We start from the raw sequence: 27,287 nt of genomic DNA on the forward strand, positions 1-27,287 counted from the left end.
TTATAAATAGGGAGTTTAGAATTTTTTGATTATTATTTGTTTTATCAGTGGGATCTCACTAGAGACCTCTCAATGACCCTATCCGATAACTTTTTCTCAGTATTCATTCTCTTTAATCCACCCTGTAATCTTTTACATCTTTGGACATTTGGACACTCTCTTGAGTGTCAAACTCGCTTTTCCTAGGATTCTGTACTTTCTTATTCTTCTCTTTGTACCTCTCCTTTTCTGTTTTCAGTTGTTAGTTCCTTTTCTTATTACTGGACTCTCAAAACATATGTTTGTTAAAGTTCTCTCTTTTACTGCTTCTATGATTTCAACAAGAATGCCTCATTTGTTCTTTTATGAGATTGCATTTTTGACAGTTGCTCATAAGTCTTCCTGGATATTTGACAGACAATTCAAGCTTCACTTCAAAACTAATTTTTCCCATTCTCCCCTCTCCCTGACTTGCTTATGGTTTGTTAATATCCTTATAGTCACCTAAGGTCAGAACTTTGAAATAATCTTCACTGACTTTTTTCTTCTTTTTCTCTTAGATTGAATCAATTACCAAGTTCTGTAGATGTGATGTATATAGTATATCTCCATCTTACTTCTGCTTTCCATTTCTGTTGCCACCACTGTAATTCTACATCTGATAACTTTTCAATTGGATATTTCATTGATTTTTTAACTCTTTTTAAACATCTCCTCCATAACTTCCGCTTCGATGATATTTGAATACTACTTAAACTTCTTTCATTGCTCTCCTATGATACAGAATAAAATCCCAACTCTTTATATAGAATGCAAAGATTTGGACCATTTGGTTTTATTTTATGTCTAGATTTTTTTCCTATTACTTTATTTTATAAATCCTATATAGGAGACAGCATGATAGTGGATAGAGAGCTGGCTTTTGAATCAGGAAGAATCTAGATTCAGCTCACTTTTGACATATACTGGTTGTATGACTCCTGATCAAGTCATTTAAATTCTAATTGCCCCAGGAAACTCTCTTATACTATGTTATAGATCAGGTGTTTTATCTACATTGGTTAGGAGAATTTTCTCCATAGGAGTTCCCTTTAACAGTAAAATCATAGGTCGGGTCCAAAATCCCTACAAAAAAAATCCCACATATTGTTGCTATTCCTTCTATTTCCTTAACTATTTCTGTTTCCTTGTATTCTTTCTGCCTTTGTTCATTAAGTTTCCTCTGTGGGTAATTTCCTTTCCCTCACCTCTGCCTGTTGAAATTATTCCCATCTTGTGAAATCCAGCTAAAAGGGCATCTCTTCTATGAAGTTTTCCCTCATCTCTACCAGTGAGTAATCTTTGTCTTCTCTCCATCCCCTTAGTACTTTGTGTCATTCTTAAGGTACTTATCTTTCCATACATTTTATCATAATTATTTGTGCCTATATCTTAACCTCCATTATTATATTATAATCTTCTGTAGCTCACGACTCTTGTCTTTTTACTTTCTTAAATGCTTATTAGTATAGTGACATGTCAGTTAATGAGTTTGAGTGCTATATGTATGTATATGTATTTATATATATATATATATATATGTATATTAAATGCTGTGATTTCCTATTTTTTATAAAGTAGAAAACTGGAAACTTATGATATTATTCAGTCATCTTTTATGTAGTAACTAACATTAAAATAAAAATTAATTTATCTCAACAAACATTGAGAATCTATTATGTATATGATATTGTGCTAGTACAGAATGGTATGATTATACCTAGGATTAACTCTGGTAGCTAGAAGTTTGTTCTTTTTTTGTTGCTTTTTTGTTGATAAGCTGGAGTGGAAGCATTAATTTTATCTTAGACTAATACAATATTGTAATTTACCTATGTACATCATTGTCCTTTGAGGTTTTGGAGAGAAAAAATAATGAAATGAGGCACATGTTTCAAAAAATATGTAACTCTTACTTATTTAAGCCATCAGGCTCCAGTATGTTCTACCATTATAATAGATAATAAAAGTTTACCTAACTATAGGAGAACATTGTTATTTGATACATAAAGATTTTGTCTATATGGTAATTATTTACATACTTCACACTCTTTTGGTACTTAGTACTTGCTAAAAATATTTGTTGAATTAAAATTGAATTGAGTCAAATAAAACTGATAAATTAAATTTTATTATCAAAGGTAATAAATATTTTGATAAATATATTAAATTAAGCTGGTGAATGAATATTAATATTTTGAATTAATTATATCTAAGAAAATTTTCTCAAGCTTTTCTCCTTTATGCAAATATCACATTTTAATTTTGTTTAAGGAAAGTGAAGGCAGTTAGTTAACATAGTGGATAGAGCTCTTAACTTGGTGTTATGAAGACCTGAGTGCAAATCCTTCTTCAGACTTTTACTAGCTGTAAAGCTGGTCACTTAACCTCATAGTACTTCAGTTTCCTCTTGTGTAAAATGGAGATAATAATTGCACATACATTCCAGGTTTGTTGTGAAGAAAAAATGAGATATTATTGGCGAATTTGCAAATCTTAAAAATGCCAAAGTTGGTGATGATTGTTATTAATTATGACAATCAGGGTTTTCTGTTCTTAATTTTTCCTAACAAATTAGCAATTATTTGTAGGATCAGATTTTAGCTCATATTTATTATTTTTTTTTGTCTTTATTTAATAGATTCTCTGCTTGGCAGAACAGATTCAGTTCACTGAAGATGTGGAAAATGCCATACAAGACCATAGTCTTCACCAGATCGAATTAGAACTTATGGCTAAGCTAGAGCATTATACCAACATAGATACCAGTTCTGAAGATCCTTCAAATACAGGTATTTGTTTTGTTTCATACTGAAAATTTACCCATAAAACTTAAAAATACATTTATATTAAATGTCCTTTAAAACATGGGTATAGAATTGTCCTTTGATGTGATGAAAAGAATATATCCAAATCCAATATGTAACATTAGTTATTTTGGGGAAACAGTAGACACATTTTTGGAAAGTACAAACACAAAGCAAAGATACCTTCCTCGCCATTCTAATTTGATTTAACAATAGAGAGGTATATATTTCTGAATATTTTATTGACATGTCAGTGAGTGGATTTATAATTTTTTCAACATGATTGCTTGTTCTGCCAGTACTAGTTTTGCCTATCTGCTTGACTTCCTCCAATCTCTTTTTTAGTCTATATTCTTAGACTTTCAGAGCATGTACCTAATGTGTGAGACATATTTCTATAGTTCTTTATATTTAGTAGATACTAGAAGAGAATGGCTATCTGATTCTTATCCTTTACCTGCCTGCTTCCTGATTAGCCTGACTCTTTTTCTAATCATATTTTTTTAGTGATGTCTTTACTGTGTATCCTGCAGGTCAAATCTGGCCTGTTGCCTATCTTTATAGGATCTGAGATAATGGTTTTTACTTTTAAAAATACATAAAATATTCACCAATATAAAAACCATTTTTAGCTTTTGGGACATATGAAAATAGATTTTGGGGAGAGTTAAGGTGAATTTGATCAGGAATCATAGTTTGTTGACTTTTAGAAATAATGAGATCATTATAAATAAACTTCAACATACTCACACATATTACATATCTATTGATATTTTGGTCATTTGAAGCTTTAATTCCTCAGAGATTATGATGTTTCAATATTTATAATCATACAACATTTTCAGGAGAACATTTGTATTGAAAATATTGGTCTTTGAACTGTGGGGAAAGCTTGGAATCATTAAAAAAATGTTTATTTTTCCAAATGTAATCTAGCCTATGTTACTCTTCCTCTTCAGTTCTGGGCTTAATTCAATGTACATATGAATGGCTCATTTCAATTTTATTTACTAATATGCTAATTCAGTGGAGCAATTGTCCAGCTAGTGTGTGTGTGTGTGTGTGTGTATATATATATATATATATATATACACCTACATATATAAACAGACATGACATTTTCATCTCTAGTTTTTTCTATATGGATTATAACATTGTCATAATAGTTAATACCAATTGACCAAGTAAAACATCATAGCTTAAGTGTATTAAATTAAACTGATGAATAAATATCAATATTTTGCATCAATTTAGTTATATCTTAGGAAATCTCCCTCAAACTTTTTTTGTTTGTGCATAAACTTTAAATTTTGTTATCAAGATCATTCATTTTATCTCCTGTGAATCTCTCTATCTCTTGCTTGGTTTTTTTTTTTTTTTTTTGCTATCCTTGAATCTGAGAGGTAGTTTTTTCTATGCTACTTTAATTTATTATGTAATCCCCAATGCCTAAATCAAGTACGCATTTGGAGTTTGTCTTGGTATATGGTATGAGATACTGGTTTATACCTACTTTCTGTCTTAATACTTTGCAATTTTCCCATCTGTTTTTTCTGAATAATGAGTTCTTGTCCCAATAGCTATTTTTTTCACAGTTTATTAAGTGATTGTTCACTGCTTTCTATATACTGTATACATAATCGATTACACTGATCAATTACTCAATTTCTTATTCAGAATCAAACTATTTTGACAATAACAGTTTTGTGGTATGGTTGAGATCTAGTACTGATTTTCTCACTTCCTTAACTTTTCATTAATTCCTTTATATTCTTGACCTTTTATTCTTCCAGATAATTTTGTTGTTACTTTTTCTAGCTCTCTAAAGTAATACTTTAGTAGTTTGATTGTCAAGGTACTGAATAAATAAATCTATTTAGGTAATATTGTCATGCTTATTAATAATTTTATTTTGCTTACCCACGAGCAAATAGTATTTCTGGAATTATTTGGATCTGGATTTATTGTTTAAATAACATTTTAAAAATTTATTTCTCATTTATTGATCATTTAATTTATGGTACAAGAAAAGAGCCATTCAATAAGAATTTATTAAAACCCATGACATACAAGGGTTTAAATAAATGGATAAATGACAAAAACAAAACTGTCTTTCTCCAAAAGCTTACATTATATTATTATTTTTTATTTACAAAACATATGCATAGATAATTTTTTAACATTAACTCTTGCAAAGATTTTTCCCTCCTTTCCCCACCCCCTCCACTAGATGACAGGTAGTCCAATACATGTTAAATATGTTAAAATATATGTTATATCAAATATATGTATACATGTTTGTACAGTTATCTTGTTACATGAGAAAAACTGGGAAAAAATAAAATACAAGAACAACAGAAAGAGTAAAAATGCTATGTATGTTGTGGTCCACACTCATTTCCCACAGTCCTCTCTCTATATGTAGATGACTCTCTTCATCATTGAATAATTGGAATTGGTTTGAATCATCTCATTGTTGAAGAGAGTCACATCCTTCAGAATTGATCATTGTATAATCTTGTTGTTATATATAATGATCTCCTGGTTCTGCTCATTTCACTTAGCATGAGTTCATCTAAGTCTCTCCAAGGCCTCTCTGAAATCATCCTGTTGGTTGCTTCTTACAGTGCAATAATATTCCATAACATTCATATGCCATAAATTATTCAGCCATTCTCCAGTTGATGGGCATCCATTTAATTTCCAGTTTCTAGCCACTACAAAAAGGACTGCCATAAACATTTTTGCCATAAGCATTTGTGTTTGTATAGTTCCTTTGCATGTCTTGGGGTATCTGTGTAGAATAGTGGGTACAGTTCTGAGCCTGGTGTTAGGAAGACCCGAGTTCAAATATAGCCTTAGACATTTACTAGCTGTCTCACCCTGTACAAGTCACTTAACCCTGTTTGTCTCAGTTTCCTCATCTGTAAAATGAGCTGGAAAGGAAATGACAAATCACTCTAGTATTTTTGCCAGTAAACCCTAAATGAGGTCATGAAAAGTTAGATATGACTAAAATTAATTAACTTCTTACTTATTCCACTTAATTTTTTTGATTCATTATCATTTTGGAAGTGAAGCAGTTATCACAGAAAGTAATAATTTTGTATCCTTTTTGACTATGTTTATTCCTTCATTTTTTTTTTCTAATTTTTGCTATAGCTAGCATTCATTAATGGTTCAAATTTAAAAGTAATTGTGATAATGGATATTCTTGCTTTAACCTGGATCTCATTGGAAAGTTCTTTAGCTTATCTCTACTACAGATAATGTTGGTTCTTGATTTTAAATAGATATTATTTGTCATTTTAATGAAAGCTATTTCTCCAATTTTTTCCTCGAATACGTTCTAATGTTTTTAACAAGAAATGGTTAGAATCTTGTTACAAATTTTTCTGCATCTATTGCAATAATTATGTTTTTTGTTTTGTTATTAATATGATCAATTATATTCATATAGTAATGTTTTCCATCTTAAATTTAAATACAAGACAATTATATTTACAATTTCTTAATATTGAACTAGCCCTATTCTCCTGTTACAAATGTAATCCGGTCAAAATGTGTGATTTTTGTGACATGTCACCATAGTTTCTTTGCTAATATTTCAAAACTCGACATCAGTATCATTAGGAATATTGGTCAATAGGTTTCTATCTATATTTTGACTCCCCCGGGCTTGGGTATTAAGATCATATTTATGTCATAGAAGGAATTTGGCAAGGCCCCTTCTTTTCATATTTTTTCAAAAAGCTTTGTTATATTGGAATTCATAGTTGTTTAAATGCTTGGTAAAATTTTCTTATAAATCTGTTTTGTTCTGGATTTTTTCTTCACTTTTAGACTTGTTTGTTTCTCTTATAAATACATTTGGTTCTAGGAAATTCATTTATGGCCTATTCAATTTCTTTTTCTAAAGTAGGTTTATTTAAATATTCTGTTAATTTGGATAATTTATAATAAGGATGATCAACTGTGAAAGACTTAGCTATTCTCATCAAGAAAATGACCCAAGACAATTCCAAAGAACCCATTATAAATTCTATCAAACATTTGTAATCACAGTACTATAGAAATTATTTGAAAACTATTTAAAGGAATACTACTAAATTTCTTTTATGTCACAAAATGATTTTGTTAATAACACCAGGAAGAGGAAAAACAGAGAAAGAAAACTATATCTCAATTTCCCTAATGATTATTATTACAAAATTTTTAAATAAAATATTAGCAAGTAGATTTCAGAAATATATCACAAAAATCATACACCATGACCAGTTATATAAGACTGGATCAGTATTAAGAAAGCTATCAGCATAATTGACCACATCAATAGCAACAAAGACAACACACACATTCCTATTAAGAACATCAGAAAACATAGGGATTTCATAATGATAAGTAGTATTTATCTAAAATAAAGAGGAAGCATTATCTTTAAAGGGGATAAACTTGGAACTTCCTGGTAAGAACAGAAATGAAATAAGGATGTCAGTTATCACCACTATTATTCAGTGTTATACTAGAAATGTCTGCTGTGGCTATAAGAGAAGAAAAAGGAATTGAAGGAATTCAAATAGGCAGTGAGGAAACGAAACTTACTTTTTTTCAGCATGATGGCAAAACCTTAGCAGAGTTGTGGGATATAAAATAAATCCATATAAATTACCAGCATTTCTATATTATCAGTGAAACACAGGAGGAAGAGATAGAGAAATGCCTTTTAAAATAGCTGCAGACAATATAAAATACTTGGAGTTCACATGCCAAGAATATTTTGGGATCTGTCTGAACACAGTTATGAAACACTTTTCACACAAAGTCAGACAAAACTATTGCAAAATTATCATATGCTTGTAGGTGGGCCAAACCAATATAACAAAAATGATAATTCTACCTAAGTTAAGTTACTTATTCAGTACCCTAACAATAAAATCATCAACGAATTAATTTATAAAGTTAGAATGTGCTCAGTTTTCCATATCTCTAAAATGAGATTTGAATTTGATAATCTCTTCCAGCTGTAAATTCCATTCCACTATGTATTGAAACTCTTTAATATTACTATATACCACTTTAGCTCAAACCCAAGTTTTCCCATTCTGAAACCTATCCTTCTGCTCATCAAGTAGTAGCTCATATTTCTATAGCATTGTACGCCTTTTGCATGATTCTGTGAAGAAGATAACAGAGATATTATCACATTCATTTTTATAGATGAGGAAACGTAAGTCAAATTGTTCTTGGTCAGTAGCCAAACAGGTCAGAGTCAGATCTTGGTTCCAAGACTAATGTTTTATCCACTATACCAAACTGCCTCCAAAATGGACTTCTTGCTGGAGACATAATAAAGAATATTTTTTTGGTCATTCTATATTTAAGGAGACTGCATGATTTGCTTAAAATATCACCAGGTGCATTTGGAAAAAACAAAATCAGGCAAAATCAAATGAAGTCGTTTAAAAATGTTGATTAAACTCTATTATCTCTTCTGCAAAGTTGAAATCTTATATGCATAAAATCGTTTGAGCAAAATAGATTATCCAGAAATTAGAATGATACTACTCTTATCCAAAAACAACCCGATAAGGTTTGTTATCTTCTTACTACCCATGTCTTACTACTCATATAATTATTCCCATAAACAGAAAAAAGTTTTCTTTTGATCAAAATTATATTATACTTAACAATGCTATCTTTGAAATACATGGTTAAAGAATCACAAAATGATTCAATGAATTCACAATTAGAAAGATGCTAATTTAATGAAACCACTTGGAAGAAGTTGTAGAAAAGATGGAAGCAGTAGCATTTTGATTTTGAAAGGATTTTCTGGGATTTTGAAAGGATTGTTATTTTTCCCATGTCATTGTATTATTTTCAAAATTGTTAAAGTTGCTAATCTTCCATATGCCACTAATTTAGGAAATAAATTATAATGAGCTAATTTCTTATCCTGATTTACTTGGAAAGGCAATGCTCCCTCCACACTAGATTTTTTGTATTTCTTTATCTCATACACATCGGCCTTCATCAGTCAAATTCTGAAGGTTCCTCAAGGTCATCTTGGTCAGCCAGCTGACTTGATAATATGATTTTGAGAAGTCATAGATGTTCTGTAAGAGGTATAGGAATTTCAGTTACTAAAGGCAGTCAAGATGACTCCAGTAGGATGGAGAAGTACAGTCTAATTCTCCCACCACACCTCATCCACAAATATTTAGAAAATGCACCAGATTGAATTCCTTTCAAAGAAGCTAAGAAATAGGGTAGATTAGGAAGACAGAGAAAAAAGTCTGTGAGCACTGGGGATATGGTGGGGCCAGAAGAATAATGCCATTACTAGCACCCAAAGACTGAGAGTCCAGACTGGGTCCCGGAGCAGGAAGCCTATAAGCAGGAAGAAACCCTTGTGGATATGAACCTAGCATAAAGTGCAGTAAAGGGTACTATCTGGTAGCTTTGTTGCCCATAACCCAGTTCCTGGGCACATTTAGTGGGGATTTACAAGTAAGGATGGTGGAGTAGAGCTACATACTGTGCAAAGAACACATCTGGAAGCAATTGGCAGCTGTGTGGATCTAATTCCACAGCAGAGCAGACTCTCAATTATACTCCTTAGCCAAGGTGGAAGCCTACAGTTGAATAACCAAAGCCGGTGTCCCAAACAAAAGGGAAACCTCCAAACAAAAGTGTATTCAATCACCATATACTTGCAGAGTCATCCAGAAGTTACCTGGAAGAATGATCAATTTTTTAAAAAATCCATCACAAAGAGAAAAAAGAATATCTCAATAATATTTGCACCTTGTACTTCTTTTTCTTGTCACCCTAAATTAAGAAGAAAATCCTCCACAAAGTTGACAGTCATTTAAAATGTTTGCAACATTTATCAGGGCCCAAGAATTTGTTACCTATTGGCTAACATTTTCATTATGTTCCTTTCCATTCTTAATAAAGTTGATCCTTGATTTAAACAGACAATTTTCAGATGAAGAAATTAAAACTATTTTTAATCATATGAGAAGGTGCTCTGAATCACTATTGATCAGAGAAATGCAAATTAAGACAACTCTGAGATACCACTACACCTCTCAGATTGGCTAAAATGACAGGAAAAGACAAGGATGAATGTTAGAGGAGATGTGTGAAAACTAGGACACTAATACATTGTTGGTGGAATTGTGAACGGATCCAGCCATTCTGGAAAGCAGTTTGGAATTATGCTCAAAAAGTTATCAAATTATGTTTACCCTTTCATCCAGCAGTGTTTCTATTGGGCTTTTATGCCAAGGAGATCTTAAAGGAAGGAAAGGGACCCACATGTGCAAAAATGTTTGTGGTAGCCCTTTTTGTAGTGGCTAGAAACTGGAAACTGAATGGATGCCCATCAATTGGAGAATGACTGAATAAATTGTGGTATATGAATGTTATGGAATATTATTGTTCTGTAAGAAATGAGCAGCTGGATGATTTCAGAGAGGTCTGGAGAGACCTACATGAACAGATGCTAAATGAAATGAGCAGAACCAAGCTGTACACAATGACAGCAACATCAGTGTTATATGACAATCAATTCTGATGAATGTGTTTCTTTCCAACAATGAGATGATTGATGCCAGATCTTGTGATGAAAAGAGCCATCTACACATCTAGAGAGAGGACTGTAGGAACTGAATGTGGATCACAACATAACATTCTCACTCTTTGTTGTTGTTCACTTGCATTTTGTTTTCTTACTCATTTACTTTCTTTCTTTTTTTTTTTAATCTGGTTTTTTTGTGCAGGAAGAGAATTATATAAATATATTTATGCATATTGAATTACAAAAATAAAATCACTAATAAAAAATAAAGTTGATCCTTGGACAAGTGACTCACTCTATTGCATGGAACACATAGAATGGTAAAATAAGCCAGACTTATATTTCCCCATTATTTGAAAATTCAAGGTCACATCTATGCCATGTTCAGGCATACAAGTAGAACTTTTCTTAATTTATAGTTAGGAGGAAGATTATAAAATGTTGTAGTTTTGGACATATTGAATTTTAGCTGTCATTAAGATACATATCTTGCAGGCATTTAGACTTAGGAATTCAGAAAGAAGAAAAGACTTGGGAGGACTGGTAACTTCAAGCATTTGAAGGCATGTCATGCAGAAGAGGTATTAGATTTACTCCATTTTCCTCTGGAAATTGAAGCTAACATCACTGTGTGGAAATTGCAGAGACAAATTTCATCTTCATTTAATGAAAAATTTCCAATTAGAGAGTCCAAAAGTTTCAGAGATAGTGGGTTTCCTTTCACAGGAGGTAGTCAAATTCTCCAATCCTCTTACCCCTCCGTCCATCTTCAATCTCCCTATCAACTAGTTCTTTACCTCCCTCCCTCAGATATTTCCAGGTTTTCCCAATACTATTTAAAAAACTCAAACACAAATTTAAACAGGTTCAACGAGTTCTTTAAGCACTGTCCTATATCTCTTCTCATTTTTCATGTCTGACTACTTTAGCTTCTCTTCTTGTTACTCTATAAGCATTTTGTAGTTTGTCTTTGACCTTAATCACCTAACTGAAACCTCACTCTCCAAAGTTACCGGTGATGCCTTAATTGCTAAGTATAGTGGTTTTTTCCCTTAGCATTGTTGACTACTCCATGATAATTCTTGTTTCTGATATTTCCTGACACTTCTCTTTCCTGATTCACTTCCTACCTTTATGATTGTTCCATTCCTATCATCTTTGTTGCCTTCTCATTCATAACATCTCACTTCCCTGTGGATGTAGCCAGTGATTCTATCTTGACTGCTCTTGTTTTGTATTCTCTTCTCTTCTCTTCTCTTCTGAGTAACCTCATAAGCTCCATTGAGTCTGATTATTATTATCTTTGTGTAGAGGAGACCTATGAAGCCTTAACTGCTTACCAGAGCTAGTCTCATCACCAGTTGCCAAGAGATCATAAAATCAGCAGATCTACAAATGAACTCATTTTGTTTCCCCTAAACCCTCCTCTCTTCTAACTTTTATTGTTTTTGGTCTAGAGCACAATCATCCTTCTGATATCTCTGGTTTGTCATCTTGGCATTATCTTTAACTGTTCCTCACCCAATTTATCCAGCTACTTGCAAAAATTACCAGATTGATTGCAACCAGATTGAATTACCAGATTTTTAAGTTCATAAAAGTTCAACAAAACTCATGAACTAAACATTTTTCTCCTTTGAATGTTTTATTTGTGTACAGAATCAGGAATTCTTGAACTCAAACTTAAAGCACTTATTCTGGACATTATCCATAATATTGATATAGTGAAGCAATTAAATCAAGTTCAGATTCATACCACAGAAGACTGGGTTTGGAAAAAACAAGTCAGATTCTATATGAAAAATGGACAAACGTGCTATGTTCAGATGGTAGATTCTGAGCTCCAGTATACCTATGAGTATCAGGTAGGAACATTTGGAACCTTTAAAAATGTGTTTGTCAAGGCACTTGTGCCATAGAGTGATATAAATAAAAGTAGTTAGAAAACTTGGGTTCAGATCCCCTAACTATGTCTGAGCATAAAGTTCCTGAATGCTGACATGCTGCTGAAAGTTCCCTAGCACTTAACTCCAAAGGGGATGGTAGAAAGAAATCTGAATCTGAAGTTTGGTATGCTGTTTAAATATCTCTTTCTCTCCTAGTATTTGCATGAAAATGGCTTCATTTGGTGGCATTTATCTCAGAACTTGTTTGCCATGAAGGAAAAAGCTTTTTTCTTATCATTTAATAGCAATTAGGAAAAAGCTTTTTTCTTATCATTTAGTAGCAATTTAACATATTTTAAGTATTATACCAATAGTTCATCTTCATTTATAAAAAGATTTTTAGAGAAATCGCTATGGAGACCAGAATTAAAGTTTAATGGCAACAGTCTCTAACACTTTACTTGCTCAGACTAGCCTGTGAGCTATTTGAGAATAGCAGAGTGTTTTCCCTTTTTGTTTTGGGATTTTCTTTTAATGCTTAGCATAGTGCCTAGGTCCTATTTGGTAAATATATCAAATCCATTTGATTATTGTTGGGCTTTGAAATCTTGTACTCAAATATAGTTGACAGGAGGCTATATGTAAATAAAGAACATAATGTTCATTTCTTTAAGGAAGACCAAGGTAAGAAGAATCCTAATATTATGGTCAAATATGATGCTTTAAAATTATTTAATTTACATTAGCATATGGCTTTTTCATTTAGGATATGTCAAAATCAATTTTCCATTTAACTACTTGTTGAGTTCATTTAAAAAGATGTGTCCTTTCTATATTTTTTATCATTCTCCATAATAAAACTACTTGTGAGAAATAGAAGCCAGCTGGGCTCTTTTAAGAGTATGTTGTTAATATAGCTTTAGGCAGAGAGAAAGTGAATTTTAAGACTCAAATCTTCTTTTTCTAGTAAAGGAAAATCTTTACAAACTCTGAATAGAATTTAGATTCTGAATAAAATTTTCATTTGAAATCAGCATATATGTCAAAATGATAGTATAAAATGACCAATTTTATAACTGTACTTCCTTATCTCTAATTATGCTAAAAGAATTCTCATTTTTAACATACTTTTTGATAAAAAGTATGTGGATTTGAAATGTGAAATGTGATTTTCCTTACTTTAAATACTATTTCTAACTTTCAAGTCTCTCTTGTGTCCTTGCAGTGAGTTTGATTGATGTATTTGTAAAAACTTCTAATATATCATGGAATTGCTGTTACGAAGGTTTTAATTTGTGAATTTAATATTAGAAAAATATATCTTGAAAAAATAAAATTCAAATTTCATTTCATTTGTTACTTCACAGTGCCTTAATCAGAATTCTAATTTCTTTTTCTGCCAAGAAATATCTTTTTTTTTTTTTTTTTTACAGTTTCTTATATAGAAAACCATAGGTTATAAATAATCATAGATATTGAATGGAACCAGCAGCTTTTTAACTTTATACCTCACATTCAACAGGGTAATGCTCCCAAGCTTGTTTATACACCACTCACAGATAAGTGCTATTTAACTCTCACACAAGCCATGAAAATGGGTCTTGGAGGAAATCCTTATGGACCAGCTGGAACTGGCAAAACTGAATCTGTAAAGGCTTTGGGTGGACTTCTTGGAAGACAAGTTTTAGTTTTCAACTGTGATGAGGTAGTGTAAAAATATTTAGTGTTAATTGTTAATTAGATTTTGTCTTTACTATATAACATTCTATTTAAATTATAATGTAGATATAAGATATAGATATAAGAAATAGAAGATTTTTCATCCTCTTCTGAACTTTTCCTTTGATGCCTATGTAACGTGAAAGTAATTCAAGATTCTTGAATGTTATGCTAGCAAAGCCCAAGTTTGAAAGTTGTGTCAAGATGGAAAAGCTAGTGACAGAAATCCTAAGTTTATTTTCTGATGTACAGTTTAATTGAATTATGGACAGACTCATTTAAGTTGACAGCAAGGTAATGAATTATTTGATCACAGCAACTCATAAAGAAGTTGAAAAATGCATTAGAAGAAAGAAGTCATATCACCAAAATTACAAATTTTTAAATATTCAAAGTAAGATATTAATTTTATGAATCCAGTTGATAATTACTTTTAGAACATCTCTCTGAAAGTGAAATCTGATATTTTACATGAATCGATATATTATTTTCTGGTTTAGTTTACATAGAGAGAGTTTTATGTGTTGCAGAATTTTTCCCATTTGAAAAGCTTGAAGAAAATAACCTCACTGTTTTTTTTTTAGAAGGATATAATTTGTTTGAACATAGGAAAATATGTATTTAAATGAATAAGTGGAATTTTTCAGGGTTAAGTTCATTTAAAATCTTATCAGTAGTAAAAGAGACAGCCTTAATAACTATGATATCTTACTATACATTTAGATTATCAAATTAGAAATAAATAAAAAGAATGTTTTTTTAAAAATAATAGTAAAAGCAATTTTTAGTAGTTTAACACCTCTACATTGTGCCTTGTATTGGTACGTTTTATTCTTCAATGAACCTTCCCATATACAACTTATATTATTTATTTTGATTCTCACAAAATGCTTATGACTTAAAGAATTTAGGTGAGGAAATAGAAATATTGGATATTGAAATATCTTTTCCAAAAGCATATATAGTAATACAGAACGTGAAGTGATCATTGAAAAAATGTAGTTTAAAAAAATCAGATCAAATGTATTTGTTTTTCAGGGTATTGATGTGAAATCAATGGGCCGCATATTTGTTGGTCTGGTAAAATGTGGGGCTTGGGGATGCTTTGATGAATTCAACAGACTGGAAGAAGCAGTGTTGTCTGCTGTGTCTATGCAGATCCAAACAATCCAGGATGCTCTAAAGAATCATAGAACTGTATGTGAACTTCTTGGCAAAGAGGTATAGCATTAAATTAAATGAAAATTTAAAAAATCAGATAATTTGATGAATTGAAATATTTTGGAAGCCTTAACACTACTGGCTCTTTGATGACATGCTATTTGAAGGTCACTTAATTCCCCGCCTCTGATCTATTAACCAAATCTTAAGTTTTATCTTACAACATTTTTCTTAATTTCCATTTTCTTTCCCATTTTCATGGTCACAATCCCAATTTAAGTCCTCATGACTTTACATCTTGATTTTAAATGGTTAATTTCAGGTTCAAATGGATCCAAATTCTGGAATTTTCATCACAATGAATCCTGCTGGGAAAGGTTATGGAGGAAGACAAAAGCTGCCAGACAACCTAAAACAACTCTTCAGACCAGTAGCTATGTCTCGTCCTGACAATGAGCTCATTGCCGAAGTGATTCTATATTCTGAAGGCTTTAAAGATGCTCGAGTACTAGGCAGAAAATTAGTATCAATTTTTAATCTTTCTCGGTAAGTGTCATGTGGTAAAAATATTGTACATGTTCCATGGTTTTTTATCACCAAGTGAAAATTTGATAATATTCATTTGAGATTTGTCCAATGAAGTCTCATGGTTGTATTAGTTAATATTTATTATTTATTTATTAATATTTAATATTTGGTAATGTATTATTAGTATAAATTAGAAAAGTAAAATTGGATCAAAGTTATTTAGCTTGATTTTGTACATTTGACTTGAATATATGAATGTGTAAATGAATGACAAAATATTTATTAGGTACTATGTAGTAAGTCTTGGGCTTATGCACTGAGAATAGAAATAGAAAAACAGAAAAATAAAGCAATTCCTGCTTTCAATGATTCCATGTTCAGATAGTGGAGATCTCTATATAGGAGAGTTTGGCTTCAACAGGAATGGGAAACTCAGGTGTCTGTTTAGGGGAATGAAGAAAACACCCATCTTAAGAGGGTATCACTGGTCTTGCTTAATCTTCAGTGATATATTTATCTCTAGACTATCTAGTGAATCAAAGTTTAAAGTAAATTTGATAATTGACCATTCTATAGCTACTATTTTTTTTTTGAAGTAGCTAAGTGGTATAGTAGATAGAACATTGGGCCCAGAGTCAAGCTATTTTGGATTTATATCTGGCATGGGCAAATCATTTAACCTTTGTTTACTTCAGTTTCCTTGACTGCAAAATGGAGATGATAGCATCCATCTCACAGACTTGATGTGAGGATCAAATAAGATGCTTAACAGTGCCAAGAATGTAGGAGGCACTATATAAATGCTTATTCCTTTTTTCCCTGTTCTCTACCTAATAAGTTTGCTGTAAGGATAAAATAGGGAACATTTGTAAAACACTTTGCAAATCTTAAAACACTATATAAATATTACAATTGCATTATTATTATTATTGTTATTTTCTGGATGAGAATTATTCTCTTACGCTTAGTTTCTAGTAATTAATAGCAGTATCCCTCACTTCTGTTTTTGTACTATAGCAATCGTGGTCCATAACATTAAAAAGTGGTGAGAATCCATCAGAAAATTGCAGATATTGGGAGCCTAATTATTAGCTGATGAGAGAATTTAGAAAAAAAGAAAACAGATTTGTCAAATATTGTCAACTAAATTTCTAGTTCATTTAGGATTTCCCAATTCAATGAAATGCCAGTTCATAAAGAGTAGTCTTTGAGTGGTGTTTTAATTTAGAAATTATTGGAAAATAATTATAATCACTTATAGCCTCTTTATCTTAAGTGGTTGCATTCTTCATTTTTTAAAGTGTGACAAAAAGTAAGTATTTTTCGGTGGTGCTAATTATTGAACTTAAAGCTGAAAGTTAAATTTAAATGTTTTTAAATTCCAGAGAACTTTTGACACCTCAGCAGCACTATGATTGGGGTTTAAGAGCTTTGAAGACAGTCTTGAGAGGAAGTGGAAATCTTCTTCGTCAGTTGAAGAAAAATGACATAAAGGAAAAAGGTAGGATTAATTATTTCAAATTTGTAACTTTCTGCATTTTTTTTTCTTAATAGTTGAAATACACAGGTAACTATTCAGGTCTTTTAAATATAAAAAAAGAAACCATGGAATTTTATAAGTTTTCATTCTCCATAGTAGCAATGTATAAGATGTCTACATCCTTTTCCATTCATTTAAAATTAATTATTAGTTTACATGGATTATTTTATAGCTTCTGTAGGTAACTCAAACCCATGTCTTGTGTCATATTTCATATCACATTTATTTGTGCACATGTCTTCTTTGTCCCTTTTGTGTTCCGGTGGGTAAAATAAGTATTTCTGTGAATGACTCATTTAAATGATTAATATCTATATATTGAAAAACACTTACTTTACCATTACTGTGAAATGAATTTGGTTATTTTATACATTGGAAGTTTTTCAGTATTTTATTTGGTGTCATTTAAAAGATTTCTTTAGTATAGAGTTTGTGTTAAAATTTTTTTTTGCATATACATTTAAAATGTTTCCAGGGTTCTAAGGGTATTTCAGTACTTCAAGAACCTGTGATTTTATTGATATGGGAAGTTGCTCCATTACTATACTGATTTCAACTTTTCTATCACCTACTAGATATTCTTCCATAAGTTTGGAAAAAAATAATTTTATGGTTAATCTGGTGACAGCTCTTCAAATTTATTTAAACCTTTTATTTGACTATTGACATATATTTTACCTTTGGACCTCTGCTTAAAGCCTTTCCTGCTTTGAGCTTGTAAGGCTTGCCAGAAATTTAGTTCTTTTACCATACCCTTCAAAAAGTCTATACTATGATGAAATTTTGCTATAGGATTTTAATAAAAGCTAGAAAACTTAAGTTACAAAAGCATGTCTTGAAGAAAAACATGGAAAAAACCAAATTAAAAAAGCATGCCTATCTTTTAATTTCTAAAAGCCAAAAATTAGCTTTAAATATAATTTAAAGTAAGCAGTATAACAGTCATTACAATGATTGCACTAGTATTTCCATCTTTCTTTAAATGGTCTTGTAAGCAAAATATGGGCAAGGTATATATCAAAAAATTTTTATCATTCTTATAAATTTTGTCAAACCTACTTCTTTTGGGATAGATATCTTTCATGTTATTTTTGGTAATCTGTACAGAAAAGAGACAAAATATTGAGAAGGGATGATTTTTTTTATCAAGAAAATGGAAACAAGTTGATCTATTTCAATATTCCTAATAATGAATAATACAAATTGTAGGTGAACAATTTAATAATTATTATGTATCTTAGGTTATTATTCATCTAAAATTTTCATATAAAGACATACCATGATATATATATAGTAATGAATAATTAAAAGTGAACAACACAGTCATCACAAGACAGTGTGGTATAGTATATAGAAAGCTAGCCTTGGAGTTTAAAAAAACCTTTTTTCAAATCACTGCCTTTGACACACAACTGATTGTGTTACTGTAGACAAGTCATATAACCCTCAGAGTATCCCTCAGAATTCTCTAAAACTCTAAGTTTCAAATCTGTTATTGATCTTTTTTGGTGGAGAGAGTTTCCCCACAGAACTTTTAACTGCCAATTAAATCACACTTAAATTAAAAAAATCAATAGAGTCTTTTAAATGGATAATTATAGCAATGATTTTTATCTTAATTTACTTGTAAATTACACTTTTTCCTCAGTGAATGAAAGCCATATAGTGGTTCAAGCTTTGCGGCTCAATACCATGTCAAAATTTACATTTGTGGATTGTACAAGATTTGATGCACTGATTAAAGATGTCTTCCCTGGAATTGATTTTAAGGATGTAGAATATGATGAACTAAGTGCAGCTTTAAAGCAAGTCTTTGAGGAAGCAAACTTTGAAATTATACCTAATCAGGTAATTCTCCAGCTCTGTCTTCTGTCTTATTATATAAAAGCCAACCATTTTAAATTGCTAAACCAGTAATCAGAAACACAGAGATTAATGATTACATCTTATATAATATTTTAGAAAATATTCTGGTAAATTTAGAAGACAATTTTCTTGCTATCATAGAATCCTGTATACAAATGAGACAGACTACATCAACAAATAAGGGGAATTCATAGTTCTAGGGAAGGCAGAACATCCGAGGAAAAATGTGTATAGTCTTAAGTTATGAGGCCAACTAGAATGTCATACATTATAAAGATTTTCCCAGTGTAAATATGATCAGGTTGTTTGACAAGAGTGAAAAGATAAAAGTTTAAGTGGTTAAGATTGGAACATGATGGGGAGAGTCTGGCATAGAATAAGTCAGGTAACACTATGGAAGGAGTTGGATAAGTGTTAATAAATGACAGTTTGTTTACTTAAAATTTATTCAAAGCTGAGATTATGTTCTTTTAATGAGGTAATATGCTAGCTATATCCCTTTGTCACTTAGGGTCAGTTATAAGGTAATAAGACTGGATGAATTTGATAAATATTTAAAGTGGTTACATTTTAGTCATTCAAGTATTGTCACATTTTCTAATTTAGTTCAATTCCCAATATTTTTCAATTTCATTGTATATTTAAAAAATTTTTTTAGCAATGTGTTTTTCTGTTATATAAATTTACATTAGTGGAAAATGGAATTCAGTAACTAAATATCTAATATTTTGAGTTACAAATGCTAATTTTTAGCAATTATTTTGATTTTGAGGATTTCTTAAAAGGAATTTTGTTTTTAAAATGTGAATTGATTTATTTTAATCCATCTCTTAAAATTTATTTATATTGCATGCATAGGGCATGTACCTTCTGGCATGTTCTCATGAAATATTCCTAAAATAAATTCTGTTTTAATGCTTTCCTATGGCAAGAAATTTATAGAGTGCCTGTTATATATTTCCTTATTAATTTTGCTAATCATTTGAAGCAAATTATGTTTTTATGTAAACTATTTAAATTTTTATATTACATTATATCACAGATATATATTGGATTATTGTGTTATTTCTATCCTTTAATTTTCTACAAAGATGACAAAACATTACTAAGTCATGAGAATGGATTAATTCAAATAATCTAACAACAAAATGTATCTATACTTTACTAATGGAAATATATGTATATATATATATTATATTCACATATATGTGTATGTATGTATTTATATGTATTTTTAAAAACAGATCAAGAAAGCTTTGGAATTATATGAACAGTTACGCCAAAGGATGGGAGTAGTTATAGTTGGTCCAAGTGGTGCTGGAAAATCTACCCTGTGGAGGATGTTAAGGGCAGCACTGTGTAAAGTTGGCAAAGTAGTAAAACAGTACACCATGAATCCCAAAGCTATGCCTCGACATCAGTTGCTAGGCCATATTGACATGGATACAAGGGAATGGTCTGATGGTGTTCTCACAAACAGTGCTCGGCAAGTAGTACGGGAACCTCAAGGTGTGTCTCGAACTGTCTGATAATAATTTTCTTATACTTCTGGAAAATATATTATATTCTAATGAAAAGTGTTACACAGATTTGTCAATGAAACTACCTTATAATATTGGAAAGGAAAGCATTCATTAAATGTCTGTTATGTATTAAGCACTGGAACTAGTTACACTTCAACAAGTAGAAAATCAAGATAGTCCCTGCTTTCCAGGAGTTCATGTGTATTTGGGGGGAAATAGAATCTAAAGCTATAATACTGTTTATAATTCATGTATATGTAGATTGAAAGGCCAAGTAGTACTTAGTTTTAATAGGGAAAGTTATAGAGCTGATGGAAAGGATCTTAGCACTTTTCTCATCTCCCATTTAACTCTTTCTACTTGTCACTCAATATTTACATTCAGACTTTCTTTCTTTTGACTTCTCTATATGAGATCTTTTTCTCTCTCTATGTTTTGGGGACTTAAAAATTTGTAAAATAGAACACATTTCCTACAATAATTTCCACTACTCAATTCCATATGTGTGTCTGTGTGCGTGTGTATGTTTATATGTACATGTACATGCATATGTGTATGTGTGTGCATGTATGTGGAAACATTATATATATATATAATTTTCATATATATATTCTTATATACATTTATATATATATATAAATTAGGTGAGTTGTTCTCTGCACCCAGAATAACTTGCTAATGAGTGTTAGATTTTGACTATTTTATTGATATCTTGGTGATTTCATGAATAGGCAGAGAACAAAGTCGTATTTGTAATTAAAATTAAAGGATGATTTTAACTCTCATAATCTTTTGAAATTATAACCTTATTTTGTAATTTCTGAATCATAATTTTTAAAACAGTATTTTAAAGGATGGAACTTATTTTTTCTGTGTCTTCAGAGAACAAACTTGAGGGGAAGATTGATTTATTAAATATATGCTACTATATATTCTTTCACATAAGTGAATTTTTTTAAATTTTGAAGTATTCCATTTATAAAATGTAAATTAGCATAATAAGTCACAACTTTCTCTTAACAAATTTTGCTGTACTGTTGGTCTTAGTGACATTAAGTAGTTTTCCTCCAAATATAACTCAATCATTATAAAGGACAAAAAGGATGACTTTCTTGTTAAGGATTCTTCTATTAACTTTGGTTTTGGATCTATTTCTTTGATTTGAAAATAGATATCAATTCATGGATAATCTGTGATGGTGACATTGATCCTGAATGGATAGAATCATTGAATTCTGTACTAGATGATAACCGACTACTCACTATGCCCAGTGGGGAGAGGATTCAGTTTGGCCCCAATGTTAACTTTGTATTTGAAACGCATGATTTAAGTTGTGCCTCTCCAGCCACAATATCTAGAATGGGAATGATATTTCTCAGGTAAGACATGGGAATATTTTGAAAGTACGTTGTGTATATAATTCTTCAGCAGCCTCCTTTTTTAGACATGCAAGAAAAAAATGTGGCATTGCATAAATTAAATGAATAATCATTTTCACAATTTCATTTTAAATGAGCTAGCTTATTATTTTGTTTCCTGTGTTGGTTTATGGTATAAGAGCTTTCTTGTAATACTTAATGATTTCTGTAATTTTAGCAGCTCATTTTATGGTATTTAGAAAAAAGAAAAACAAAAACTTACATAATCAGAAGAGAGAGGATATCTATAATTCTTCACTTTTCCTTCTTGCAAAAATGTTTATTTTTTTCTCTCTGCTAAAAATGCTATTTTTAAAAATGTGTTTCAGTTATCATGATTTATTCATTTTCAAATGAGGGTGTTGAACTAGAAGATCTCTATATAACAATAGTAAAATAACAAAGGCAAAAGGAAAAGGAGCAGATGTCTTGTCTATTTTGTGAATTCATTGAGAAAATGAGTGCAAGATGGGCAATGAAAAAGATGTTAAGAAATAAGGCCAGTGATTAGTATGTTATATAACATGAATACTTTCTGAAAGGAAAGATTTGGAAAATGATGACAAAAAGCCTAAAATAAAAATAAATTTGACTATATTTTAATATCCAGAAACAGTTTTCTCAGTATGGCCTGTTTTTGTTCTGTCACATCACTAATTTGTTAGAACAAAAATAAGAAATAGTGCCAGAATAGAAGAAAGGGTGAAGAAGATGTGAAGAAAACCTTTCATATGATTACAGTAAGTGTAACTCAACTTACATTAAAAAAACTTCACCTAGAAAAATATGAAAAGGGCAACAGTAAACTGGAAAGATAATTAATGATTATGGACAATTTATAGAACCTTACTCAGAATTTTGCCATTTCCTCCCTAAAAAAAGCATAAACTCTTCCTGAGCCAATGAATACTACGTCAAGAGATAGGGTAGGCAAGACAATTCAAGTTTGAAGATTTCATTGTGCCCTTTTTACAGAAACAGGGAAACATTTGACTCAGTGGAACAAAATACAACTTTAAATAGTCAGGACTATCTCATATAGGTTAAGATCATAAAAGATTCCACATTAGATGAAATAAGGTCCATTGTATAACATTATTAAATGAACAAGATAGGGAGAGATGTTCAACATAGTATCATGTCTGTGTTTTTTGAAGAGTTCAAATAGAAGAAGGATTTTCTATTCATTGTGAAGTTCTTCAGATGTACACAATGGTATTGTGCTTATTGTATCCAGCCTTGAGAGTACTGTAGGACTTTCTGAGTGAATTCATAGTCACTTAAAACAAATAGGTACCAGCATCCATATTATAAAAAAAGTGGATGAAAAATTTATGCTATCCATTAAGGTATTGTATCATGTGCATTTTAGAGGGGCCCTATAAGTAATGAACTATGTATTCAATTTTGATTAGGAAGAAGAGTTTGAATCATATTTATTTTGCTAACAGTGATTCCAGATGGCTCGCTTGCTATACAGAAGCCTCTATTTATTTATTTAAAAGTATTATTGATGCTTTGAAATCTATTTTTAATTTTATTTGTTGATTGTTCTTGCCAGTTAAATCTTCTCATATTCCACAATAAGGAAAAACAACTACAAAAAGCCAACTGACATTATGACTCTTCAGACAGCATATATGACATTACATTTGACTGTTTAGTTAGAGAAGGGAGGGGAGGTGTGATTCATTACAAGTTCTTTTCAGCCAAGATTAGTCTTTACAACTAGTCAGAATTTGTTAATTTTTAAAATTTTAATCTTTAATCTTGTTTTCATTAATGTTTTTATTCTTGTCATATATAGTTCTAGTTCTGATGACTTCACTTTATATGGGTTTCCCCAAATGTACCTATTTTTTTTTTATATTCCTTCTTTTTGTGTCATAGTCTTATTCCTGTTACATTCACATATTATTGTTATATGTTCAAAGGGCACTAAACTCGTTTTTTTATTTGACATTTTAATTTTTTTTCTTTTTTTCTTTTTAAATATTTTTCAATTTTTCAAAGTTTTTTCATTTTTCCAATTTTTCAGTATTTTTTCAATTAAAAGATATATTTCACCTACCTCAGACTTCATATTTCAGCCCTCAAAAATTGGTGAGGAGTGAGAGAGGAACAGCCAAAATGTGCGTAATCAAAAGATTGCTACTTTGGCCATATCTAGAAATGTGTCTTTTTCTGCATCTTCAGTCCAGCATCTTTCTGTCAAGAAAAAGCATGTGGCATCAAGAGTCCATATAAGCCCATCTTTTCAATAGTACTGCTTTCCATCAAATTTTAGAAGAGACATAACCATTCCTCCAAAGGATAAGCTAAGTTCCTAATGGGGGATTTATAGAAAGAAATAAAAGGCCTGACTGCATTTTGTTTTGTAACAATGGAAGGAATAACTGTACTGAAGAGATCACTGATACACTGATCTCTAGACTTAAAAATAGTAATGTATCATATTTAGATGGCGCTTTAAAGTTAAAACAATTTCTTTACAAATGTTGTTATCCCCATTTACTGCTAAGTATTTTAGGTTCATAGAAGTGGGATGATAAGCCAACAGTTGGTCAGTTCTTAAGTGTCAGAGTTAGGACTCAGCCCTATTTCCCCTGAATCCCAGTTCAGTGTTGTTTCCACTCCCTCCCCTGCTCTCTTGTGTTTTATTATCATTTTACACTTGTGAAAACTAAAATTTAGAGAAATCTTGGGCTAAAATGATTTGCTTAACAAGGTTATGCAAAACTGGTAGGGGACAGAAACCATTTGGGAGGGCTCACACCTCCAGATTCATTGTAGCTTTATAATGACATTCAAAACTTGTCCTAAATCTTATCATAGTAATGAATTCTAATTAAAGTCATAATTCATTTCAATGATTACATGGCCTTTTGGACATAAACTGCTATGTAAACAAAAATAAAATTTTAGTGTTTTTCTTCTCTCCTCCCCATCTTATTATAGACAGAATCTATAGTATTCCTATTCAGATGGGTACTATAATCACTTTCTATTATCTTGAAGCATTTTTTACAGTGAACCCTTATTAATGATTTCTATTTCAAGATTATCTTTCATAATTAAGATATTTGAATATTAAAAAAATTATTTGAATGATAAGGGTATAGCATACATTTTAAAATAGATGTAAAAGATATAATTCCCAGATATGGCATGGACATTCACCAAAATTATCTATTTTGAGGTTTTACTAAAATACAGCTACTCCAATACTCTCATTATATAGAATTGTATAATTAAGATTTTTATGAATAGAAAAGCCATTACATTAGAATAGACACCTAACTTCCATACCACAAGTTTAGAAGTAGTGGGAAATAGAAACAGAGAAAATCTTAGGATATTTTAGCTGAGAGTATAGTACATTCATTGAGAAAACATATAATATAAAATTCACATTTTTCATTCATTCAAATTATAGTCTCAGGAGTCAGGGAACTATTCAGCATTAGGGGTTTTTAAACAAAGATTATTTTTGCCTTTAGTTCTTTAGCAATTAATGTAATATGTAAATAGAAGTAAGCAAAGAAAAAAATAAGAATTTAATGAGAAGAAAAATGATTTTGTTTTAAAAATGTATATAGTTGCTGATTTTGTGGTCATTTTAATGAATTTATTTTTTTCTAGTGACGAAGAGACAGATCTTGATTCTCTGATAAAATCTTGGTTAAGGAACCAGCCTGATAAATATAGAACTAATCTTGAAAACTGGATTGGAGACTATTTTGAAAAGGCTTTACAGTGGGTTCTTAAACAGGTCTGTTAATCATGTTATTCACTTTGCCAATAGTTACTTAGATAGTTATTTATCTTGATTTTTCCCTTAGGACTCTGGGGGTGATAAAATACAGCTTACTAGCTCGTTGAAAAAATTTGCTGTACTTTACCATCTTATATTTATTTTGCAGTTCACATATAGTTTTGAAATGAATCAAGTCAGAGTTAATAAATATTTCTTAATCTACTGTATATCAGGTACTGTGGAAGCACTTGGGGAAAAAAAAAAACATAAGAAAGTTCCTCCCCTCAAGGATCTTAAAATCTGATGAGTTTGGGGCCTGGATAGTTTTGCATTACTGCTTATTTAACAGTATATAGATAGTTCATAAAAATAATGATTGCATTTAACGCCAAGGTTCAGAGAGTATGCTAAATGGTACTTACTCCTCCTTTATTTTATTTAAATCTCTGCTTTTTAAATCAGTGTCAGAAACTACAATTTTCTAAAAATGGTGCCCTTTAAGAAACAGAAATTCAAGAGTAGAGTTTCCCACTGTTTTTTGAACATTTACTTTTATACTAACCAAGAAGCAAAGACAAAATTCCACAGAGTAATAAACTAAAGATATCAAATTCAATTTTAGGCTTTTTAATTGACTTAAAGAGAACAATAGTAATTTAAGTCTTTAAGTAAAACTCTTAAGAGTGGAGTCCAAATCTCCTTGAAAAAATAAAACCTCAAGCCTGAATTCATTACTCTTATCATTCCCATTCCAGTGATTCTGAACTCCTGAACCTTCTCATCTTTCCTTAGTGGATTCAATGTTTGGATCACAGTCTTCTTTCCTCCTCAACTTCTTAACTTTACAGTCTGACTTGTGATTTCATGATATAACTGAACTTCATCTTTCCAACATTACCAATAGTCTTTTACTTCTTCTTTGATTGTTATCTAATCTTTGATACTTTTGTGTTATGGGCCAGAACTCTGTACTTGAAACAAGGATTCTTACAAGGTGCTAACTCAGTGGAATTGATAAGACAATGATTATCTAGTTTATCATGGTGCTTAATATTTCTCTAGTTTGGTACATGTACTTAGTACTTAATATAATTCTACAAGATTCACACCTATGATAATGTAATTAGAATAGAGCATATAAGCTGGGACAAACTCAGCCAGACAGATTCATCTCCCACCTTTGTGGTGGCTGGAGGCTGGAGCACAAGTTCTTGGTCTGAGACAGACTTCAAGATAGAGACCTTGGTGGTGGTCCTCCTGCTTCCGCCACAGAAACCAAGACATACTCCAGAGGACCTCAAGAAAGCTGCCCCAGGGACCTAGGCAAGGAAACTAGATTGTAAAGGAAATAATAAAGACTTTTGGACTTCAGTACCTGGCTATTTTTGTGGTAATTACTCTACTGAAACAAAGGCTGGTCCAGAGACCTCTAGAAAACCAACCAGACACTACACTTTTGATCATGGTTTCTGGAATACT

At 31.0% G+C, this 27,287-nt stretch overlaps 1 protein-coding gene across 2 annotated transcripts in view; it reads left to right on the top strand.

The window, feature by feature from the left end:
* DYNC2H1 (dynein cytoplasmic 2 heavy chain 1) overlaps positions 1–27,287 on the top strand; it is a 377,984-nt gene that overhangs the window by 83,153 nt on the left and 267,544 nt on the right. For both annotated transcript variants that reach the window (XM_051986889.1, XM_051986890.1), the window contains exons 31-40: positions 2,660–2,810; positions 12,070–12,275; positions 13,819–14,001; positions 15,054–15,236; positions 15,499–15,722; positions 17,090–17,205; positions 18,893–19,092; positions 20,355–20,619; positions 21,805–22,012; positions 25,694–25,823. In XM_051986889.1, the coding sequence (XP_051842849.1) occupies positions 2,660–2,810; positions 12,070–12,275; positions 13,819–14,001; positions 15,054–15,236; positions 15,499–15,722; positions 17,090–17,205; positions 18,893–19,092; positions 20,355–20,619; positions 21,805–22,012; positions 25,694–25,823 (1,866 nt within the window). The remainder of the gene's footprint in view (positions 1–2,659; positions 2,811–12,069; positions 12,276–13,818; positions 14,002–15,053; positions 15,237–15,498; positions 15,723–17,089; positions 17,206–18,892; positions 19,093–20,354; positions 20,620–21,804; positions 22,013–25,693; positions 25,824–27,287) is intronic.

The sequence above is a fragment of the Antechinus flavipes genome, chromosome 3, assembly GCF_016432865.1.
Source record: "Antechinus flavipes isolate AdamAnt ecotype Samford, QLD, Australia chromosome 3, AdamAnt_v2, whole genome shotgun sequence".
In the NCBI taxonomy this organism is placed as follows: Eukaryota; Metazoa; Chordata; class Mammalia; order Dasyuromorphia; family Dasyuridae; genus Antechinus; species Antechinus flavipes.